General features: G+C 38.3%; 2 protein-coding genes across 4 annotated transcripts in view; one reads left to right on the top strand and one right to left on the bottom strand.

Annotated features, from left to right (window-relative positions):
- Positions 1–3,098, top strand: part of LOC124802508 (5'-AMP-activated protein kinase subunit beta-1) — a 61,611-nt gene extending 58,513 nt beyond the window's left edge. For both annotated transcript variants that reach the window (XM_047263339.1, XM_047263340.1), the window contains exon 7: positions 1,387–3,098. In XM_047263339.1, coding sequence (XP_047119295.1) covers positions 1,387–1,533 — 147 coding nt within the window. In that variant the 3' untranslated portion in view covers positions 1,534–3,098. The remainder of the gene's footprint in view (positions 1–1,386) is intronic.
- A 7,407-nt stretch (positions 3,099–10,505) lies between these two features.
- LOC124803083 (nidogen) overlaps positions 10,506–22,626 on the bottom strand; it is a 329,301-nt gene continuing 317,180 nt past the window's right edge. For both annotated transcript variants that reach the window (XM_047264214.1, XM_047264215.1), the window contains 2 exons: positions 14,125–14,243; positions 10,506–11,827 (listed from right to left, as the gene is read on the bottom strand). In XM_047264214.1, coding sequence (XP_047120170.1) covers positions 11,670–11,827; positions 14,125–14,243 — 277 coding nt within the window. In that variant the 3' untranslated portion in view covers positions 10,506–11,669. The remainder of the gene's footprint in view (positions 11,828–14,124; positions 14,244–22,626) is intronic.

Here is a 22,626-nt window from a genome sequence, read left to right as displayed (position 1 = left end):
AGTTTGATCACAGAAGAGGAATCAAATGAACAATAAATGATGCAGCCTTTTTTTGTGTGATTAGTTGAGTGACAAGTTTCACACTAAAAATCAGCAGTTTGATATGTCATTATTCCACCGCAGTTCTGAATATGTGCAGCAGTTACTGTGACTCAAGGAGAACACATGTACACCATTTTCAGATCACTGCTGCCATCGTGTGCTTTGTAGTGCTAATTTATAATGTCAGCCGTAATGGAAAATGCTGCCGCACGGCACAATTTCTTAATGGTCTCGCAGTAACCATGTGCATTGATTGTTTGGTGTCATGGTAAGAAATCAATCAGCTAAATGCCTTTTCTGTCCAAAAAAATGGTAAACATGACTTTTTGAGGTGTCAAGATTTGTTTAGGCTTGACCTTCATTGGGAATGAAGTGTACCTCCATTCCGTTGATTGTCGTTTTATTTCAGGGGTGTCGTACGATACCAAAGTTTCATCCCTCGTGACTATCTGAGAAAGAAAACCATTGCCTTCTTCATTGTGGCATGTCAAAAACTGAAGTACACTGCCCATCCGTTGTTTTTTGTGTTGTTCAGTAAGAATTTTGGGTACCCAACGTGAGCAAAGTTTTCGAAATTTTAGTTTCTCAGTAACAATTTCATGAATTAGTGATCGTGAGATTTGCGGAACTTCCATGGCAAGAGCACTAAGTGTAAATTTACGGTTGTGCTTAATCTTCTCTTCAGTTGTGTGAACCAGTTCATCAGTAACCACAGACGGATGTCCACTTCTATCTTCGTCGTGCACTTGATCACATCCTTCATTGACAGTCTGACCATCTTCTAACCATTGAATCACTCGCAGCATTTTGTCCATAAACCTCGCAGATTTGCTGATGAATTTCCTTTGGTTTAAGTTTCTTTGCATTTACAAAATGAATCACAGATCTGATTTCTCATGCGGCGGCATTTTCAATTATGGCTGACATTTATAAAGAAGTACTACAAAGCACACATCAGCAGCAGCGATCTGAAAATGGCGTACATTTCTTCTCCTTGAGTCAGATGGAAATAGAAATGGAACTTACTGTGTGGACAACCCTCGTATTCCATTTCCTCTGACATTGCGCTTACTGCTAAATGAAAAACGTAGCTTAGAAAATGATGTAATCTGCTGGCTGTACTATGTGAAAAGGGAAAGAAGTGTAGCCTGCAGTTGCACAGCTCGTTTTCCACGTATCTTGATTACTTTCTTGTCACAGCTCATATTGATATAGTTTCAGGCTATGCCAGGGTGTCCTAAGTTAATTAGGTTTTATTCTGTTCAAATTAGAGGAGAACTTAGTCGCTGATATTGGATTATTCTTATTCATGCAGGATTACAATGTCGTTTGTTCTGTTTATAGTGTGAGCCAACATTGCTGCCCGAACCAAATCATGTAATGCTCAACCACCTGTACGCTTTGTCAATCAAAGACGGTGTTATGGTGCTGAGTGCAACACACCGATATCGCAAGAAGTATGTCACAACTTTGCTGTACAAGCCCATATAGCCTACGCATCGACCACAGACTGGTCAAGTTCGTCCACGACTGGATCGTGCAGATACTCGGTGAATCACCGCATGAAGCATAATAAAAGTATGAAATACTGAAGTGTATTGTACAAAACAAAAAGTGGGCACCTGTACCCACATGAATTACTTAATGGTTTTTGTGACGGATGTATTAAATTTTATTTTAGTCAGATTGACAAATGTTTGGGAAGTTAGCCCAACTACGTTGTGATGAATTGCAGTTTTGAAATGTTACCCAATTGTGCCTGTTTTAGGAAGAAGTTACCTCTTATTTTCTAACTGATAATACAATGGTATCAGAAAATATTTAAGAAATGACACACAAATTTACATATTGTTGCCTTCTTGGCTTATAGCATTATTGACAGGCTCCAACTTTGTCAGACAATAGATGTTGTTTTTCTTATTGATAACTATGACCTCATTTGTTTCATAATCTTAAAATAAAACATAAATTGTAAACTAACAACACTGTCATATGCCTTATTGTAACTTACACTATTATCAGACAGTATAAGTCACCTAAACTGCAGAATTATCCTAGTTATTTTTTTAGAGATAGCAAGATATAGAGATTTTGTTGCATAGTATATGTATAAATAAGATGTATTATAGTCCATTGTTAAAGTGCCGTACAAGTTCCAGAAGTTACTAGAAATATCAATAGCTCACTGAAAACAGACTGTAGAATGGAGGCAAACAATAAACTTAAGAATGAATGTTATAATATTTTTGACAGAGTGTAAGTTTGAAACCACAATAAGTGTAAATAGAAAAAAAACTAGAAAAATAATCAGGTGTGTAAAAAGATGTATATAAACATTTATTGTTACTGACTGTTGTGTGTATTTTTGTTTCTTGGAAAAATGAAGTCTGGAATAACATCATGACAACAATATTTTGAAACATTAAATCTAGTTGAGAAAATGTGATGTCCAAATAGATTCTAGTTTATTTGGTAAGATATTGTCGATTCTTAAATCACGAAAATAAGACAATGTTTCTAATAAGCCTCCAGGTGCCAACTGATGGTGATTTTGTACTGGAGAAGTATGTTGTTGGCCTCATCTTGCAGCTGTAATCTAATCAGTAATTGAACAAAGCACTTAAATATTTGGAAGTCTTCTAGAATTTTGTAACAAATGACACACACACACACACACACACACACACACACACATACACACACACACACACAGAGAGAGAGAGAGAGAGAGAGAGAGAGAGAGAGAGAGAGAGAGAGGGGGGGGGGGGGCTATATTAAGTATCCATCACTTTCTACCTGCGTCTTCATGTGTGCCCACATTGAATTGCATGTATGAATAGTAGCTTACAAAGAAATAACATTTGTATGTATTCTAATGTACTAAACATTAGTTTCAGTCTGTGAATATGATTCTCAATTGCATGTTACTCATGTTGTAGATAAATATCTTTTCTTGCTTTATGACAAGAAAAACAAATGGCACTGAATTGTGGTACAAAATAGAGGAATTTGTAAGTCAGATTGTTATTTAAATAAATTACTCTTAATATTTTTAATTTGTTTTCTTTTTTTGTTTGTGTACTTTGTGTCCAACATTTACAGGTAAGTTAAAAATTTAGTCCTTGTGTCTTCATAAACTGCTTATATACACAATCCCAGTAATATAAATCTGACTTCAACATCACTAAATTATTGTGTGATATATTTCCTTTGCTTTATCTTATGACATGGTTTATGATGTCTCGAGGTTAATGATTGGAAGCAACTATTTTATAAGTAAATGGTAGGACTATCTATATTCAGTTTACACTGAGCAGACACTGCTCCATAACTGTTGCAACTAGCCTCTTCCTGAAAAACATAATTTAACAGAACTAAAAAAAGTAAATGCTAAGGTAGATGCACCTCAAAGACTGACTCTACATTGTCAGTAATGTAGTCTACACCAGGTTTTCGGTTCACACACTTTAACTGCTCTTGGATGCTGAATGAAATTCTGTTTAGGAGCAGTTAGAGTCTCGTCTACTTAAATTATGCACAGGTAAACGTATAGCCGAATACTAAACTCATTTGATGTCCTATAATATTGATTGAGTGCAGTAATCTACCACTAACATAACTATTCACGAAAGTTCATGTGTGACAAACATGTAATTAACACAGCCACTGTATGAAAATCTTAAAACACTGTCTTTCAGATCTAACAGTCAAATCAGTACAAACTCTGTGTGCAAAGTAACTAACTATTGGAAACAACACAGTTCTTCACCTAATCCTACTGATACAGTAAGCATTCATTAGCTGTTAGTGAAGTTCAATGCTGTTAATGAAAGTAATTATAAGTTCACAGTCAATCATAAAAAAAGTCACTGAATTATTGAATAAACTTCCGGACACAAAGTTTAGATAAAACTCTGTTGATACCTTGACTTGTAACTTGTACTAACTCATCTATGCTAAATTTCCCAATATTGCAGACGTAGATCTCGTAGATTTCATAACTTTCCACAGACTGACTCAAAATAGCTTCCAAAATGCCTCTTTTGTAAGTCTACAATAATTAAAACTGAAGTTAGCTAATGTTGTTTACTAGTTTTTAACAAATTCAATTAAACATTTACACTTCTGAGTAACAGAATATGGAGGGATATTTGTTGTAACAAGGACTTTCAGTTACAGTAATAATGTCTATTGAATTACACTGGCATCTACTTTCTCAGCAGTTCAGTAATCAGATATTTATTTTCCTATGAATAACGATAATAAAATCTGAAATTACTGATAATTTATGATTAATGCAGTTTTCAGGAAAATTGATCACACTTATGGATTCTAGATAACCAAAAGAAGGTAATAAGCTGTAAGGTTAAGTTGAATGTGCCCTGAGTCAATATTTGAACTTTTTAGGTACTATGTGCATGTTATATAAATGAACATATTGAAGATACTGAGTTGCAGATACATACATCAAAAAGACTGACAGAAAGTGAGCTTTTGGCCAACAAGGCCTTCGTTGGACACACACACACACACACACACACACACACACACACACACACACACACAGAGGGCCAGTCTCGCCTGGCCTCAGTAGCCCGAGACTGTGGTGTGGTGTGTGTGTGTGTGTGTGTGTGTGTGTGTGTGTGTGTGTGCTATTTCACTTTTTGACAGTTTTTTTGTTGTGCCTATCAGTGACTCAGCATCTCTGCTATATGGTGAGTAGCAGCTATCCTTTTAATATTATTGTTACAATCCATCCTGGATTTTCCATTGCTTGGATATATCAAAGATATCACAAAATAGGCACAAAAAAGGGGGAAGGGGGGAGGAGAAAACATAACAGCTGGAAGAAATCACCTTTGTTACAAGGTGCATTCTCAGAGTGTTTGTTTTGTTTTTCTGTGTTCCTTCCATGATTGCACAGTGGACTCTTGACAGTTTGAGGTTCAATGGACCTCAGAAAAAGTTTGAATAACTCAGAGTTTAATTCAACAAAAGTTTGACTGATCACAGTGGAATCAACAAAACATCTAAGTAAGTGTATCATTTAAAAAAATAAGGTAAAAAATAGCCCTTGTCTGGTCTCAGATGTGAAAAGCTGGGAGAATTCTTGGACCACATCAGCATGATCCATGACAACATCAAGTAAATGATGGAGGCAGACAGATAGTGCTTGCCGTTGTTTGAAGTCATCATCCACTGTAAAGACAATGGGTGTCTCAGCCACTGTGTTTACCAGAAACCCAACCACAAAGACCGATATCTGCACTCTAACAGCTGTCACAATCTGTTGCACAAACGTTCTGTTCTGAGGCCGTTGGTGCATAGAGCAGAGGCTGTCTCAGATGCTGAAGACCTGCTAAACTGAAGCATCTGAGCCACTTACAGTCAATAATTAAGGAAAACAGCTGTCACCACTGCCAGATTGTGCAAGCCATCTTTCCAATAACACACAAGCTGTAAGACACCATTGGAGAACACAAAGAACCTTTCATTTTTGCTGTTCTGTGACTCATTAACAGGAAAGATTAGGCAACTTGTAAAGAGACATAAAATCGATTCGGTCTACCAGGCTGCAGCAAAAATTCAACACCTCATGAGGCATGCGAAAGATGATGCAGGTTTCAGAATGCCAGGAGTATATAAAACGCCATGTGGATGTAAACAGTTTTGTGATGGACAGACCGTGCGTGCTGTTGAACAGCACTGATTAGAACAAAAGATATATTTTGCCTTTGATTCCCTGAGAAATTGGTGATAGCAGACTATGCTCCAGAAAGTGGATATCGTATTGCATTCAACGAGACATCTGTTATCATACGGACTAATAGTTTCTGGGATAGAGTCTTAAAAGTAGCAATAGAGATAAAAATTTGTGACAATACCATCAATAAAGATGGGAGCCTGCAGCTAAGTACTGTAGTGAACAGGATTTATTTGTGAGAATGGCGTATGTTCCACTGATGACGCTGATCATTCTAAAAGATGGTAGTGCCTTTTATAAACATTTTCCATAGTGTGCACACCCCAGTCTGTTATCTGCGCAGATGGTGTTTATGCTGTGACATAACACAGCAGGTGTAAGGCGTGATGCGGTGGGCGTGGTAACACTTGCTGAACGTGGACATTTGTTCTTTGATGACGCCCCTTGAAGGTGTCATGAAGACGGTAAATTTTAGATCTTAAGTTGAGTCTGGTGTGGTCAGACTTATTGAATGATGTATTTGAAGTTATGAGTTATTGATAATTAGACCTGTCTTCACAATTGGATGTAAATAGTTAAAAGAATACAGCAGATTATCGCTGAAGATGTGTTTGCCATTCAGTAGCTAGAAATAGTGAGAGACACTTTTCCAGCATCACCCAGACTGGAGACAAAGTCGAGAAGAATAAGTTTGTGCATGGCCATGGTACAGAGTAGCCAGAACAAAAGACCACATCAAACTGACAGATCTGCCATGCAGTGTTCCTACTGATGGTGTTACAGTCGTCACCATACACCCACATGAAAGGGAAACATCTCAGTACAACTTGGGACCTGGCCATCGGAAGACCGAATCATGGCACTGGAGTGAACACCAGTGATGTCACAGAAGGCAGCACATCTATATAAGAACAGTAGCAGCAACCAAAAGACATTTAACAGAGAACGACAGCCGTTTCTTTAAGCTTATAACTTCCAACAATTATGTTTTGTCCTCTACATTAACTAAAATAGTTAATAAGCATTCATCATGATGCAAGAACTTGCCTTGATGTGTCTGCTTCCTCCATTCTTGTGATGTGTTTTCAACAATCCAATCTTTCTGCTTCATAATTGTTGACTCCTTGGGTGACAGAACCCTGAAAGTTTTCATAACATCCTTTTTTTTCCCACTCAATAATCAGTACATGTGTGTTGTTGCGTAAACAAAGGAGTGTCACAGAGAGATGAATGATGAAACAGTTAGAGAAACAAGTGACGAAACAGTTCAGACTACCAAGTTTATGCAGTCACTGAGTTTGAATTATAGTGTGTTTGTGAGTGGTCTGTAGCAACAGTCGCTTCGATTTATCGAGAGTAGCAAAATGCTTAGGATTTATTTGATTTATAGTGGTTTTTCTCAAGGGGCAGGCTTACTAGTTTTATCTGGAAAATTTGATTTACTGAGGTTCAAATTAGCAAGAGTCGACTGTAAAAATGATACAAATAGTAAAACATTATACACGATATTAAATTTTTCATTTGGTCTGTAATAATATGATGCCTGTCTGTTTGAACACACTGATCTCCAAAGGCACTAGACGAATTTTCCCTGAGCTTTGCTGAATCAAAATCAGATCATGGGGACGGGGGATACATATTGCAATTTAAAGTGTTAGGAGTCTGTTCAACATAGCAGTTTGGAGGTTCATCTTAATGACTGCGTAGTATGCCAAAGAACCAGTAGATGGAACTGTTAGATTTTCTTACCTCATTAACAGATGTTTTTTCAAAAGTTTACATCGGTCGCAGGATTAAGCAAGGCAATCTTATCTTTATGAATACAGACTAACACTGAATTTATGGTGTTTTCTTTATGTATAAAACTTAACATAATTGCTCTGCTTCTTTACATAGGTTTTATTTTAGTTTGTGTGATTGGTATGAGTTTCAGTAATGCATTGACTGCCTGAATACGGGTTGATATTTCCCATCTATCAGGCTGCTGCAGCTATTTTGAAGTGAATGGGCTCACTTTTTCTCTGTTGTAATCTGTTGATTTATTGTAATCTGCGGTTCCTGTTTCTGATATTCAGTATGCAAATATAGCAAAGAGGTGTGGAAAGACAGTTTCAGAATAGTAGTGAAAACACAAGGAGAAGGGCATATGTATAAGATTTATAAGTGACATTGCCCTTTGGTTCATAGAAAAAGAAGATAAATAAAGTATTTCGTGGAACAGATAAGCTACTCTGGCAAAATTTGGTTTCAGTATAAATAAGAATACCCTTGCTGCTTCTGCTCTTAATACTGTCTCGCATTAAGTATAGAGCTTAAGAGGTAGAGAGCCTGGTAGAGTACAGGAGATAACAAAGTACAACAATGAACAAGTTAAAACTGATGACATAAAAATGTAACTTGTGCTACCTGATGTAGCCCTAATATTTTATTGTTCTTGATCTTGAAGGGGAGATAAATCTGACACATGGTATTTTGCATAAAAATTTAAAAAGTGCAAAAATTTACTCCTGTCTTGATTTTTTTTTTTCTTGTCTTGCATTTTAAAATTGAATTGTATTCATCTTGACATGCTTCATTAACTTTTCTTACCCATACAGCCAGTCCAAATATACAATGCCTTAAAAATTTAACCTACATACACAAACACCACATACACTAAATTAACAATCACAATTTAATTCCTACTTTTAAGACAAATTCCACAAGTGATGTATAAATTTTTAAACTCTGTATGGACAAGAGGACTAACATATAAGAAGGAAGTGTTCGATGCATGCAAACCAGCCCTGTTATCAGCTATTCAGACTCACTACTGTATCAGGGGCACCCTACGATGATGAAGCTCCCCACAGTTACAATATTGCAGTGGCACAAGGTGGAGTCTATAAAGTTGTTGTCGGTAGCAGCTGTAGTTGTACTTCAACCTGACAATGATCTTCACAAACTGTCTCATTACATATGCCACCTGAGTTGCATTTCAGTGTCTACTTTTCAGTGTATCATTGCACCTTTGGCAAATGCAGGTGGATTTGTTTGTACGAGGTGCCCTTGTGGAGATATTTGGTCTCGTAGACCTCGTTGTACACATTTTTGGCCAAGTCTCTAATTACCACAATGAGATCACCCACTGGGACACACTGCTGTTGTATGCCATTTTCTGCTGCATCCTTGGCCACCTGGTCAGCTTCCTCATTCCTCATAATCCCAGTATAGGCCTTGACCCACACAAATGATACCTACATACTGATGTTTTGCACCTTGTATACATCAGTAGCTATTTGGTAATGGTAAGTAACAACTTGCATTGTTTGCATTGTAGAGAATGAGCTGTAAGTATTATGATGTGGGTAGTTGCTGTGGTCATGTCATATCTTATTACGCATTCACTGGCAATGAGTTCAGTTATGTAAATTGAAACCTATTTTGATAGATAGATAGTTCACTCTGTTTATTTTTACTATTACATAGGCACCAGCCGAAGGATTTCCTTGCATGTAGACCTGTCAGTATGTGCACACGCAGCACCTGGCCATTGTTAGAGAAGACTAAATTGACGTTATTGATTACTGGGTTCTCAGTGTAATTCAGATTGTCTAGTGGTTGATATTTTTGTACTCTTGCTCGAAGCAGGGTAGCAGTCAAGTTCTTTGAATTATATTCTAGTACGTTCTTAGCACTGAAAATACCTCTACAAGTGGTAGTGTTGATTTATGTATCCAGTAACACAGTGTAAGCACTGCAAGGTTGCAAATTTTGTCTGTTCAGCATATCCCCAAAGCATGATAGTTGTTTCAGAATAATTTTTCTGCTGGACTATTATCTACATAACAATAAAGGTGCTTCCATTATTTTGGCTTATAGTATGTTTGTCGGGGTGAATCCAAGAGTTCCTATGCATAGTCACAATGCTTAGTGCTTTGTATTAATGCCTGTCAAATATTTGCAGCAGCTGCCCAGTGGACATGCCATACAGCACAATGGAATAATCTAGGTGAGGGCCCAGAAGTACACAGTATGTATGTAGAGCTATTATGGGATCCATACCCCATGTGTCTCCCATTGTGACATGAACTACAGTCAAAGAATTTTGACACTTAGTTTTGATGTGAGCTATATGGCGGGACTGTTGAAGTTTATTGTTTAGATGAAAGCCTAGATATTTAACACATTCTTTAAAGGGACTCTGGAACTTCCTACTCGTACAGCTTCAATGGTTTTGAATCTGTGCTGTGAGTATGTATTTGACAGCTTAATTAGTAGATGAAATTGTAAATGTGAATCTGTACTTCAGGTCAGAAGCTGGGACTTCAAAAGAGGTAACTGAGTACGTTCTGATCTCACTTAAACAAAATTATCATTTACTAGCAAACAGTTAAATTAATTAGGAATGGGAGAGGCAGACAGTACAAGTGGAATGGTGGCACACCATAGCTTACAATGTGCGTATGCTATTAATTTATTACTGGGGAAGGACTGTTACATACTGGCTGACAAATTTGTTAACATGCACCATCAATGCTCCTTTTTTTTTCAATTCTCTGCTTTATAAGGCCCCAGAATGCAAATTGCGAAGATATCCAAAATTTTAGTAGGTATGAGAAGCACACCTACTACCCCTTCTCATGCTGGCCAATGCTGGCTACACCTTGTTAGCCAGTATATAGGTTGTGCATGATCAGAATATTTTTCAAAGCTGTAAAATGTGAATTGTAAGCATAAAGAAAGGAAAGGGCATCAGTTTCATGAATTCAAACATACATATGTACAAATCCATTTTATTTAAAAATAATTTAATTTTACGGCAATTTTTCAATAAGTTCAATAGTTACAAAAAATTATAATAAAATACTTTTTCACAACTCCGGTGCTATGATGTAGCGCACGTTACAATGTTTATTTGCCTGTACAACTGCATCTGTTAGAAACATCCCAATTCTGCATAACTGCTAAGATGATTACTTAAAAAAATATTTTTATTACCTAGGAACATACTCTTAACACTGACAAATAAATTTTGTACTGCACCATCATCAATGGTTTTTAATCACTATTTCCATAGCATATTTTAAATTAACAGAATCATCTTAATCATCAAGCTGCTCTTCACATTAAGTAAAATATTGAACAATCAGTTGGGTGGCAAATCATTCTGGGATGATTCGCTGGTGGAGAACTTACGTAGTTCAATAAGTCTCATACCTAACAGAATTATTTATGTAACTTAGTACAAATGTTTAGCAGTTGCAGAAATGAGTAAATGAAGATATTAATCCACACATCTCAAGTTCTTAATGTGCATATCAGAGTTAATAGAAAAAATGCATTATCTAAAATGACAAGGAAAAAAATGGTCAGCTGAACAGGAAACCACAGAAATAAAAATGCTTAAGTGTCATATGTATGGGAAGAAATAGGACATTAAAAAATGTCACAAAATTGATGTCCCATGAAATGCCATGGGCTGATTACAGATGGAGCGATGAATGCATGGGTGATAATTTTGAGAAGTATTTGGATTGAGATGAGAGGTGGAGGAAAGTGAACACAGTGAGATGACATAAAAATTTCTTTTAAAATTAGAGCAACCTGCAGGTGAGAAAGTTGATGCTTGGGCAACAGCAAGGAGAAAGGTAAAACTATTCATTACAAAGAAACAATCTGTGGATTATAAGCACCAAGTGTGTCAGTTTCCAGCTAAAGAGGTCACTTTTTAAGTTCTTGTACTGTCCATATGTTCATGTGACAGATGAGGTGAAACTGAAAACCACAAACTTGACACTTAATTAGGTAATGTTGACCTTGCTCTAAAACAGTTGACAAAAGAATTTTGTCAGCTATCTGGTAAGACTGTTTTAAGATATTGTTGTGAAAGTACAGTCACATTCTCTTGTGGCAGGTGAGAGCAGATTGTCACATTTCATCTTCAAAGTATGTCATTGCATTCAGCAGCTTCACCAGATCCTTCCTCGCCTGTCGCTGTAGTTCCGTAATCTGCACATGGGCAACTGCGTCCCCCTCTGCCATCTGGTAGGCATAAGCGACGCTCTCCACATTCAGCACCAGTTGCACATGAACTTGATGCTGTAACCAAGAGTTGCTTGGTTAATACAGATTTTAAAATTGTATTTAAAATTATGCATGGAAATTTCAGCTGCCACTAAGATTATAGCAGATTTTGCATATACTGTGTATAAATTCATTTTATTATAGATCACAAATGACTCTTTTAAGTGGTATTTGCTTCACTCAAAGGTATGCAGAAGACTGCCAAAGGAACAATAGCCACGGCAACAAGTGCATGTTTAAGTAAGATTTGTGAGTTTTCATATTTGTAAACAGAGCAGTACTACTTGCTAATATTGTGAAAGATACTGTGAAGTAAAAATATAACAACCAAATAAACCTTCTGAAAAGCATTTTATGTTGAAACATGCCTTTTAACGCAGTCATGACAGTATTCTCGGCTTAGATCCGTATGTACTTTGTGAGCGTAGAAGCTGTTTTACTTATGATCGCATAGAATGAGGTGAGATGTTAATGTGAGGAACATATAAGGCATCACGTTCCAGTTACTGTGAAAACAGGAGCTTTTGGCGAAACTATGTTTGGATATATGAAATCAAATGCACAAGTTCAAGTGAAGTGAAGAAATGGCTCTCTTGTGTATTTGGGTAGCTACTGCTTTTATGCAAGGGAGGCTACTTTTCCTGCTGGAAAGAAGGGGAGTTTGCAGCGTGCTGCCAGCGTAATGTGGAAGCTGGCACTGCAGTCAAAGAAACTTGCTAAGGGCATGCTGTGGAAAACTGTGTTAACTCCCTGCAGGATATTGCTTTACAGTCTAATTAAAAGGCAGGTGCTGATGGCAAGATAACTGGAAAACAAGCTGTGGCCAGTGAAACAAATTGTCAGGTCCTCTGTGTTCTGGAAACAGAAAGAAGACAGGAAGAAACAGAACATTGTTCTCTGGCCAGTGTCTGTCTATTCCAGCAAGATGATCTACCTACTTGAGGTGCCTGTGGAGTACATATTTTAGTAGATCACATGTTAATGTGAGGCTGCACATATCTCAAGTTATTTAAGTTTGGGCACAAAAGACCAAAAAGTGGAAAACTGAAAACAAATTATATCATCATAACTATAACAATTTTGCCAAGTTCTCTTTGCCTTACCTTGCTATAGCTACGATTGTGTTAGGTCAAGTATTTTACAGTTACATAGCATTGAAATGGGTATCAAGCAAATCTGATCTTTCCTTCATCAAATTTTCTGCTACTTATGATGATGGAAAATAATGGGTAGGACATAACTTAAATAATGGAGGGAGTAAGTGGACAGGATATGAATCTCACACCAGTGAGTTCATCCTGGTGCAGGCAGGAGGAGTTTAATGTCGCACACAATAATGTAGATGGGTGCATTGGGGAGGGTGAATTGGATAGAGGAACAGGGAGACTGTACAAACGAAGGTATGAGTGTAAAATAAGTGAAGTGGGAAGCTTGGGGACAGGATGCAGCAGTGGTTGAGGGTAAGAGGATTGCAGATTGAATGATATGTTATAAGGACAATTCTCATCTGCTTAGTTCAGAGAAGGTTGTATTGGGGAAAAGATCCTGATTTCATGAGCTGTGAAGCAACCATTAACCTCAAAACAGTTTTATCTCAACAGCATGTTCATCCACTGGTTGGTCAACTACACTCTTGGCCAAAACTTGGGAGTGACCATCTATCCTGGTGGACAGCTGATTGGTAGTCATGCACATGTAAAACACTGAGCAAAAGTTAACAGCAGAGCTGGTGTATGATATGACTTTTATGTGGACAAGACTTCCAATCAGCAGTCCACTCAAATGAAAAGCCACTACCAAATTTTGATTACGATCATAGTCGATCACGCAGTGGCAGAATATGTTACTGAACACAACATGCTCACCTTCATTGATTGCTTCACAACCTGTGCCACCTGGCTTGCCGCAAACCAGCTTCTCTGAGTTAATTAATTGAGAATTGTCCTCACTGCAAATTCTCTGATTTCAGCAACCCCTTCCCCACATGCTCCTCCACCCATGCCCCAAGCCCCGCCACTTCATTCATTCTACACACATGCTTGTTTCTGTAGTGTCTGTCTCCCTCTTCCTTTGCCCTTCTCACCTTGCCAATACATTCCTCCACAGCTTCAGGGGTTCCTCACACATCTCACCTTGCCTGTGCAAGGGCAGCACAATGACACCACATTTCGTATCCTGTCCACTTGCTGCCTTGCCTCCCTCCAAGCCATTAGCCATCCCCTCCCCCTTCCCACCCCTCTTCTCTCCTCTTGCCCATTCCATGTTTAACTATTACCTTTATGCCTCCCATTATTCACATTGTGGTTTCTTACCTCTAATGCATTCTTCTGGGACTGCTACAATATCATACAGCTTTCCACTGCCTCCAAGTGGAACTTCGAGTGATGGATTACGCTGTCCATATGGCCGCTGTGCACTCTCTATTTTATTTCTGAAAGGAAAAATAGGAATTTATAATAAAATTGTTTAATAATGTGGAGCAGTATTTTCACTGGACCTATGTAACAGAGTACTATTGCTGCTGCTGCTCATGATGATAATAATAATAATAATAATAATATCTCTGAAACCTAGTGACATTAGTTTTTCTTAATTACGATTTTGAACAACCTTTAACGTATGAATGTTATGTTTTTGAGACAGAGATATCAGTTTTTTTTCCTCACATCATTGATTCTGGAAAAGTTGGTGTATTTTTTATTAGTAGGCTCATATCAGTTCATTGTTCCAGACTACTAATGAACTAGTCGTCAGCCAAGAGGTATCCAGGCTATAGTTATGGCAGTCTATAGAACACAGTGACTGGCCAAACATTAAGGAACATCTCCCTTGTTCAAAACAATACCTACAGCATATATTAATCAAAATTGCTTATTGTATGGTTCCTTACCTTACTTAGGCAATGGATCACAGCAGGTTGCTAATCTTGTTACAAAAGATATCATTTAGAACCAACAATAACATAACTCCCCAGCTAGACAACCATGAAGAAAAATTCCACAAATTGGGAGAGTGAAGAAAACAGTTTAACTCTTGCCAAAAATTCTCTGTAGAGAAATCTGACATGAAACAGAAGTTGTAACTTGTGATTTTAATGTATAAAGGGAAAATAACAGATATGTTACTGATATTTGTTGTAGTTTATGCAGATTAACTCAGCTAAATGACAGGTAACAACTATTTAAGGGGCAAAATAAACTTATGCTTTATTCGTACAACACATATTAATACATTTGACTACCAAATTATATTACACTGCCCCATCAACAAACACGGAACATGTATATTCCATAGAGTCTAACGCACTCTGCACATCATATCTTGTGTGCCACTATGCACACTGGAAAATATTTGTTCACATATCCCCAACACTCCCTCTTGAACAAATATTTTTCAGATACTCAATGCTATACACCCCAGGTTAAACCATAATGTTTCATCAGCTTCTGACATTTGTCCTTACTGAGAGGCTTAGTTAGGAGATCAGATAACATTTCTTCCATGTGTAGATAACTAAGTATTATATTCCCCTGTTCAACATGATGTCTTATAAAGTGATGCCTTATGTCAATATGTTTGGATCTTACATTGGTGACATTATTTTTTGCAAGTTTAATAGCTCCCATATTGTCACAAAATACCACAGTTGGTTTTAATGTTGGAGGAGATTCTATTTCACTCATCAGTGTATGGATCCAAAGAGCTTCTTGGATACTGGAGGACAAGACCATATATTCAGCTTCTACAGTACTCAAAGCAACAGTTCTTTGTCTCTTACAAGACCATGATATCAGTCTTCCCATTAGTCTAAAACAACTTCCACTGATGGAGTGTCTGCTTTCCAACTCATTTCCCCAGTCTGCATCACTGTATCCTTCCAAATTTACATTTCATATTTAGAATATGTTAACTTATAATCAACAGTTCCATTTAAATATCTGAATATTCTCTTAACTGCCATCCAGTGCTTTTCTCTCGGATCACTGCAAAACTTGCTTACTGCATTTGTGGCAAATGCAACATCTGATCTGGAAGTCTGTGCTAAGTACAGTAGACTTCCTTCAGCTTTCAAATAGGGTACACTTTCCTTACATTTCTTGTCACCATCAGTTATTAGCAGTTTTGCATTGTTTTCTATAGGAGTAGAAACAGGTTTACAATTTTCCATATTGAACTTTTCTAAGATCTTCTTTGTGTACAGAGATTGATCAATCCATAATTCTTCTCTGTTGGCACTTCTTAAAATCTTCGAGCCTAAGTATTGATTAATTTCCCCTAAATCATGCATATTAAATTCTGACAGTAACTGTTCTTTAAAAAAATTCCAACTGGCTTTCACTATTGGTTAAAATAAAAAAAATCATCCACCCATATGGCCATGATTGCAATTTCTTCATTGCTCCTTTTATGATATATAATAGGATCTGCCTTTGACTGTAACATGCCCAGTTTTATCAAACTTTTACGCAAACATTTATTCCAGATGCCTTTCTTCAAATGCCAAATTCTCCTTTTACCCTGATAAGGTCACTTAACTTCATCCAGTGGAATCACTTATATTTCCTCTTCCAGTCTTCCATTCAGGTAGGCTGTTTTCACATCCATTTGATGAATTAATAAGTCTTCCTTTACTGCAAGAGCTAAAAGGTATCTTAATGATGAATACTTCACCACTGGTGAGAAAGTTTCATTGTAATGTATTCCTTCTTTCTGGGAATATCCTTTAACTAACAATCTGGCTTTGAATTTTTGTATTGCACTCTCAGGATTTTTAATACTAAACACCCATCTTGTTCTTAGTGGCTTTTTATTTTCAGGCGTGTCAACCCATTCACATGTATCATTATCTACAAAAGATTGCAGCTCCTTTTCAATAGCCTTTTTCCAATCTTGAGCATTTGAACTTGCTAAAGCTTCATGAACTGTGATTGGTTCATTGTTGATTGTTTGGGCAGCATACATTTCATGATCTGGATATTCTTTTGGTTTTGCTATACGTGAAGACCGACTTAAACTGACTTCCTCTGTTGAATCTCCTTCCTTAATTTGATTCTTGGGTAGCACATCAGCTTCCTCTTTATTCACATCTTCTTCTGTTTCAGTTTCCATCCCTGTTTCAGCACTATCACACATTATGCTTGGTTGCATTACTGTATCATTTTGACTACTTTTCTTTATTTTAGGTCTATAATCCTCCAAAAATACTACATCTCTACTACTTATTATCTTCTTATTCACAGGATTATAAAATCTGTAGCCTTCTGAATCCTCACAGTAGCCAACAAAACATATTTTTGAGATTTTGCATCCCAATTTCCTCTTAATGGTTTCGGAATCTGAACCATGGCTTTACATCCAAAGACTTTAAAGTGCTTTAGATCTGGTTGCTTCCCAGTCCATACTTCATGAGGTGTCTTGTGTCTCACAGCTTTGCTAGATGATCTGTTAATTAAATACACTGCTGTTGACACAGCCTCTGCCCAAAAACAGTTAGGAAGCTCAGCATCGCTTAACATACTTCTTGCCTTACTACAATGGTTCTGTTGGCTCGTTCTGCAACTCCATTCTGAGAAGGACTGTAGCGAATGGTAGTCTGGTGCCTAATACCCATTCCATTCAACTGTTCCTTAAACCGTCTGTTTACATAATCTGATCCATTGTTTGATCTAATAATTTTAATTTTCTTCCCAGTCTGTCTTTTGACCATTTTGCAATAAACAACAAATACATCATTCTCTTGAGCCTTGCTACTTATAAAATAAACATTCATGTATCTAGAAAAACCATCTATGAATGTCAGGAAATAGAAGCTACTTCCTAAGGATTCATTCTCCATAGGTCCACAGAGATTTGAATGTAAGAGTTGCAAGACTTCGGTAGATCTGCTCTGACTTGATTTAATTATCAATCTAGCCTGCTTCCCTTGCAAACACACCTCACATTGAACATTATTCATTCCATAATTTTCCATCCCAGTTGCCATATTATTCAGTGAAGTCATACTTTCCCTATTCAAATGTCCAAGTCTCATATGCCACAAGAAACCTTTTGCACCATAAACAGAGTGATTTCCTGTTTCAGCAGTATTTTGAACTGTATTCACTTTGTAAATACCTCTTACATTACTTGCAATAGCTACAATATCACCACAGGAGTCTATCACTTTGGCTCCCTCTAAATCGAAGATAACTTTATTACCCTTCTTTACTATTTTGCTTACTGACAACAAATTAGTTGCAATATTCTTTACATAATGTACATCATGAGCAGTAACAATTTCCTTTTCCCCATTCACAAGCAAATTAAAATCCACTTTTCCTGTGAGTTCACACCTTAACTTAGATCCATCAACTGTAGAAATTCCAATGTCAGTCCTTGACTGAACATCATACAAATCTGATGGAGCTTTGGTAATGTGCAACGATGCTCCTGAATCTAGGAACCATTCTGCATAATCGTCCCTCACTTCATTAAAAGAGTAAAAAACAGAAAATGCCTTACCTTTATTGCTAGACTTTCTCTCAGGACTACCAGAATTAACATGCTTCTTATCTTTTATACTTAACTTTTTGTTACACTTTGAAGCAATATGTCCAATTTTCTGGCATCTAAAACATCTTATTGGCTTCTTCTTCTTGTATTTAGAGTGTAAAGCCGACACTGTTTCTTTTTCTGAAGAATTAGAATCTGGTTCATTCTTCACGTCCTGTAGAATCTTTACTTTAACACTATCCACTGTAATGGATATTCCTGAACTTTCCAAACCCATAATCATTGGCAAATATTTCTCTGGTAGTGCAGCTAACAATAAAGTTCCGATCCATTCATCCGCAATTGCAAAACCAATATTCCTCAGAAGATTGAAGATTGAAATTATTTTATTCACATATTCATCAACGCTTTTACACTTATTCAATCTTGTGGTTATCAGCTCACGAAGTAATTCTACTTTTCTGGTTAAATCATCATCTTCAAATGCATTTTTCAGTTTGTCCCATATCTCCTTTGGTGACATAGCCTTTTCTATGTGAACATAATTCACTGGATCAATCAAAAGGATTAGGTTTTATTTCGCCTTCCAATCCTTAGTAGCAAAACTTAATTCTGTAGGTGCCAATTTACCGTTTACGACATCCCATAAGTCATCGAAGTGCAAATACACATCAATGGCAAATTTCCAGGTCTCATAATTTTCGCATCCTACAAGCCGCTCTATTTGTGGTATCTGTGTTGTACTCATTTTACAGTTATTTTCTTCTTCGTATAGCGTACACAATCCAAGTTTATACGAACTTCTGCGCACCTTCTGCACAAATACATGTCACCTTAAAGCTTATTATTTCGCTTTAATCCAGTGCCTGGGCCCATAACCTGTTATAGTTTATGCAGATTAACGCAGCTAAATGACAGGTAACAACTATTTAAGGGACAAAATAAACTTATGCTTTATTCGTACAACAGATATTAATACATTTGACTACGAAATTATATTACGTTGCCCCATCAAAAAACACGGAACATGTATATTCCATAGAGTCTGATTCACTCTGCACACCATATCTTTTGCACCACTATGCATGCTGGAAAATGTTTCTTCACATATCCCCAACAATGTTCACATTCACAAACTTTTACATCCAAAACTCATTTCAGTTAACAAACTGAATATAATAATACTACACATTTTCACAATGCCTGAACCTCATTTATATATATAATGTGCACATACACACCAAAAGTCCAACTTTTCCATTTCCTTTCCATTTCATCCACAAATTGTGTCTCTCTATTTATAAGGTTATAATTCCAATACATATTATCATCACCATGCAAACTATTATCCACTTTGAGTATGATACTTGTTCGGGACTGTAGTGATGAACTGTGCTGTGAATTTGATATAAATGATATTGTAACCAAACCTAAGACATTAAAATGTACACCAGGGACTACTTTAATGACTCGAGCAGCATCAATATGTAGTTTCAACAGTAGGTTAGTCGAAAGTGACAAGGCACAACACAAAATCATTCCAACCACACAAATTTTACAAACTTGTGTGCAATAGACAGCAGTGCTTCATCTTATATTCATAGGCAACAAATGCCAGGAGCAAACCAACAGAAACAACCTGCAAAATTTCATATCACTAATACAGTGCCATTTAAGCTTAGTACAATAGTGTAATAGGAATTCTGAAAGGTTGCCTGAAGATGAACTGAGGTTCAAAATGCATGGAGATATTTTACACCTAATAATATTAGGACAACCCATAAATTAACCCCCCCCCCTTTTCCTGTAACTTGGGAAACAGCAGAGGAAATGAAGTAGTCGGACGGTGTAACACTATGCCAAGATGTGCTGGCCGTGCACCAAGGCATGTTTAGCCACAGGGTGATCCTCATTACCAACAAACACTGTCTGCCTGTGTCCATTCATGCGAATGGACAGTTTGTTGCTGGTCATTCCCACATAGAAAGCTTCACAGTGTAGGCAGGTCAGTTGGTAAATCACGTGGGTGCTTTCACACGTGGCTCTGCCTTTGATCGTGTACACCTTCCGGGTTAGAGGACTGGAGTAGGTGGTGGTGGGAGGGTGCATGGGACAGGTTTTACACCGGGGGCGGTTACAAGGGTAGGAGCCAGAGGGTAGGGAAGGTGGTTTGGGGATTTCATAGGGATGAACTAAGAGGTTACGAATGTTAGGTGGACTGCGGAAAGACACTCTTGGTGGAGTGGGGAGGATTTCATGAAGGATGGATCTCATTTCAGGGCAGGATTTGAGGAAGTCGTATCCCTGCTGGAGAGCCACATTCAGAGTCTGATCCAGTCCCGGAAAGTATCCTGTTGCAAGTGGGGCACTTTTGGGGTTCTTCTGTGGGAGGTTCTGGGTTTGAAGGGATGAGAAAGTGGCTCTGGTTATTTGCTTCTGTACCAGGTCGGGAGGGTAGTTGCGGGATGTGAAAGCTGTTTTGACGTTGTTGGTGTAATGGTTCAGGGATTCCGGACTGGAGCAGATTCATTTGCCTAAAGACCTAGGCTGTAAGGAAGGGACTGTTTGATGTGGAATGGGTGGCAGCTGTCATAATGGAGGTACTGTTGCTTGTTGGTGGGTTTGATGTGGACGGACGTGTGAAACTGGCCATTGGACAGATGGAGGTCAACGTCAAGGAAAGTGGCATGGGATTTAGAGTAGGACCAGGTGAATCTGATGGAACCAAAGGAGTTGGGGTTGGAGAGGAAATTCTGGAGCTCTTCTTCACTGTGAGTCCAGATCATGAAGATGTCATCAATAAATCTGTACCAGACTTTGGGTTTGCAGGCCTGGGTAACCAAGAAGGCTTCCTCTAAGCAACCCATGAATAGGTTGGCATACGAGGGGGCCATCCTGGTACCCATGGTTGTTCCCTTTAATTGTTGCTGTCTGGCCTTCAAAAATGAAGAAGTTGTGGGTCAGGATGAAACTGGCTAAGGTAATGAGGAAAGAGGTTTTAGGTAGGTTGGCAGGTGATCGGCATGAAAGGAAGTGCTCCATCGCAGCGAGGCCCTGGACGTATGGAATATTTGTGTATGAGGAAGTGACATCAATGGTTACAAGGATGGTTTCCGGGGGTAACAGACTGGGTAAGTATTCCAGGCGTTCAAGAAAGTGGTTGTTGTCTTTGATGAAGGATGGGAGACTGCATGTAATGGGTTGAGGGTGTTGATCTACATAGGCAGAGATACGTTCTGTGGGGGCTTGGTAACCAGCTACAATGGGGCGGCCGGGATGATTGGGTTTGTGAATTTTAGGAAGAAGGTAGAAGGTAGGGGTGCGGGGTGTCGGTGGGGTCAGGAGGTTGATGGAGTCAGGTGAAAGGTTTTGTAGGGGGCCTAAGGTTCTGAGGATTCCTTGAAGCTCTGCCTGGACATCAGGAATGGGATTACCTTGGCAAACTTTGTATGTGGTGTTGTCTGAAAGCTGACACAGTCCCTCAGCCACATACTCCCGACGATCAAGTACCACTGTCGTGGAACCCTTGTCCGCCGGAAGAATGACGATGGAACGGTCAGCCTTCAGATCACAGATAGCTTGGGCTTCAGCAGTGGTGATGTTTGGAGTAGGATTAAGGTTTTTTTATGAAGGATTGAGAGGCAAGGCTGGAAGTCAGAAATTCCTGGAAGGTTTGGAGGGGGTGATTTTGAGGAGGAGGAGGTGGGTCCCGCTGTGACGGAGGACGGAACTGTTCCAGGCAGGGTTCAATTTGGATAGTGCCTTAGGGAGTTGGATCATTAGGAGTAGGATTAGGATCATTTTTCTTCGTGGCAAAGTGATATTTCCAGCAGAGAGTACGAATGTAGGACAGTAAATCTATGACGAGGGCTGTTTGGTTGAATCTGGGAGTGAGGCTGAAGGTGAGGCCTTTGGATAGGACAGAGGTTTCGGATTGGGGAGAGGTTTGGAGGAAAGGTTAACTACTGAATTAGGGTGTTGTGGTTCCAGATTGTGTTGATTGGAATTTTGAGGTTTTGGAGGGACTGGAGCTGGAAGTGGGAGATTGAGTAGATGGGAGAGACTGGGTTTGTGTGCAATGAGAGGAGGTTGAGGTTTGCTGGAAAGGTTGTGAAGGGTGAGTGAGTTGCCTTTCCGGAGGTGGGAAACCAGGAGATTGGATAGTTTTTTAACGTGGAGGGTGGCATGCTGTTCTAATTTGCGGTTGGCCTGTAGGAGGATCCTCTGAACAGCCGGTGTGGATGTGGGGGAGGAAAGAGTGAGGACTTTTATTAAGGATAGGAGTTGATGGGTGTGTTCATTGGCTGAGTTGATGTGTAGGT

Source organism: Schistocerca piceifrons, chromosome 6 (assembly GCF_021461385.2).
Source record: "Schistocerca piceifrons isolate TAMUIC-IGC-003096 chromosome 6, iqSchPice1.1, whole genome shotgun sequence".
Classification (NCBI taxonomy): domain Eukaryota; kingdom Metazoa; phylum Arthropoda; class Insecta; order Orthoptera; family Acrididae; genus Schistocerca; species Schistocerca piceifrons.
Note: the sequence above shows the minus strand (reverse complement) of the source record. Positions and strands in the feature narration are given on the sequence as shown.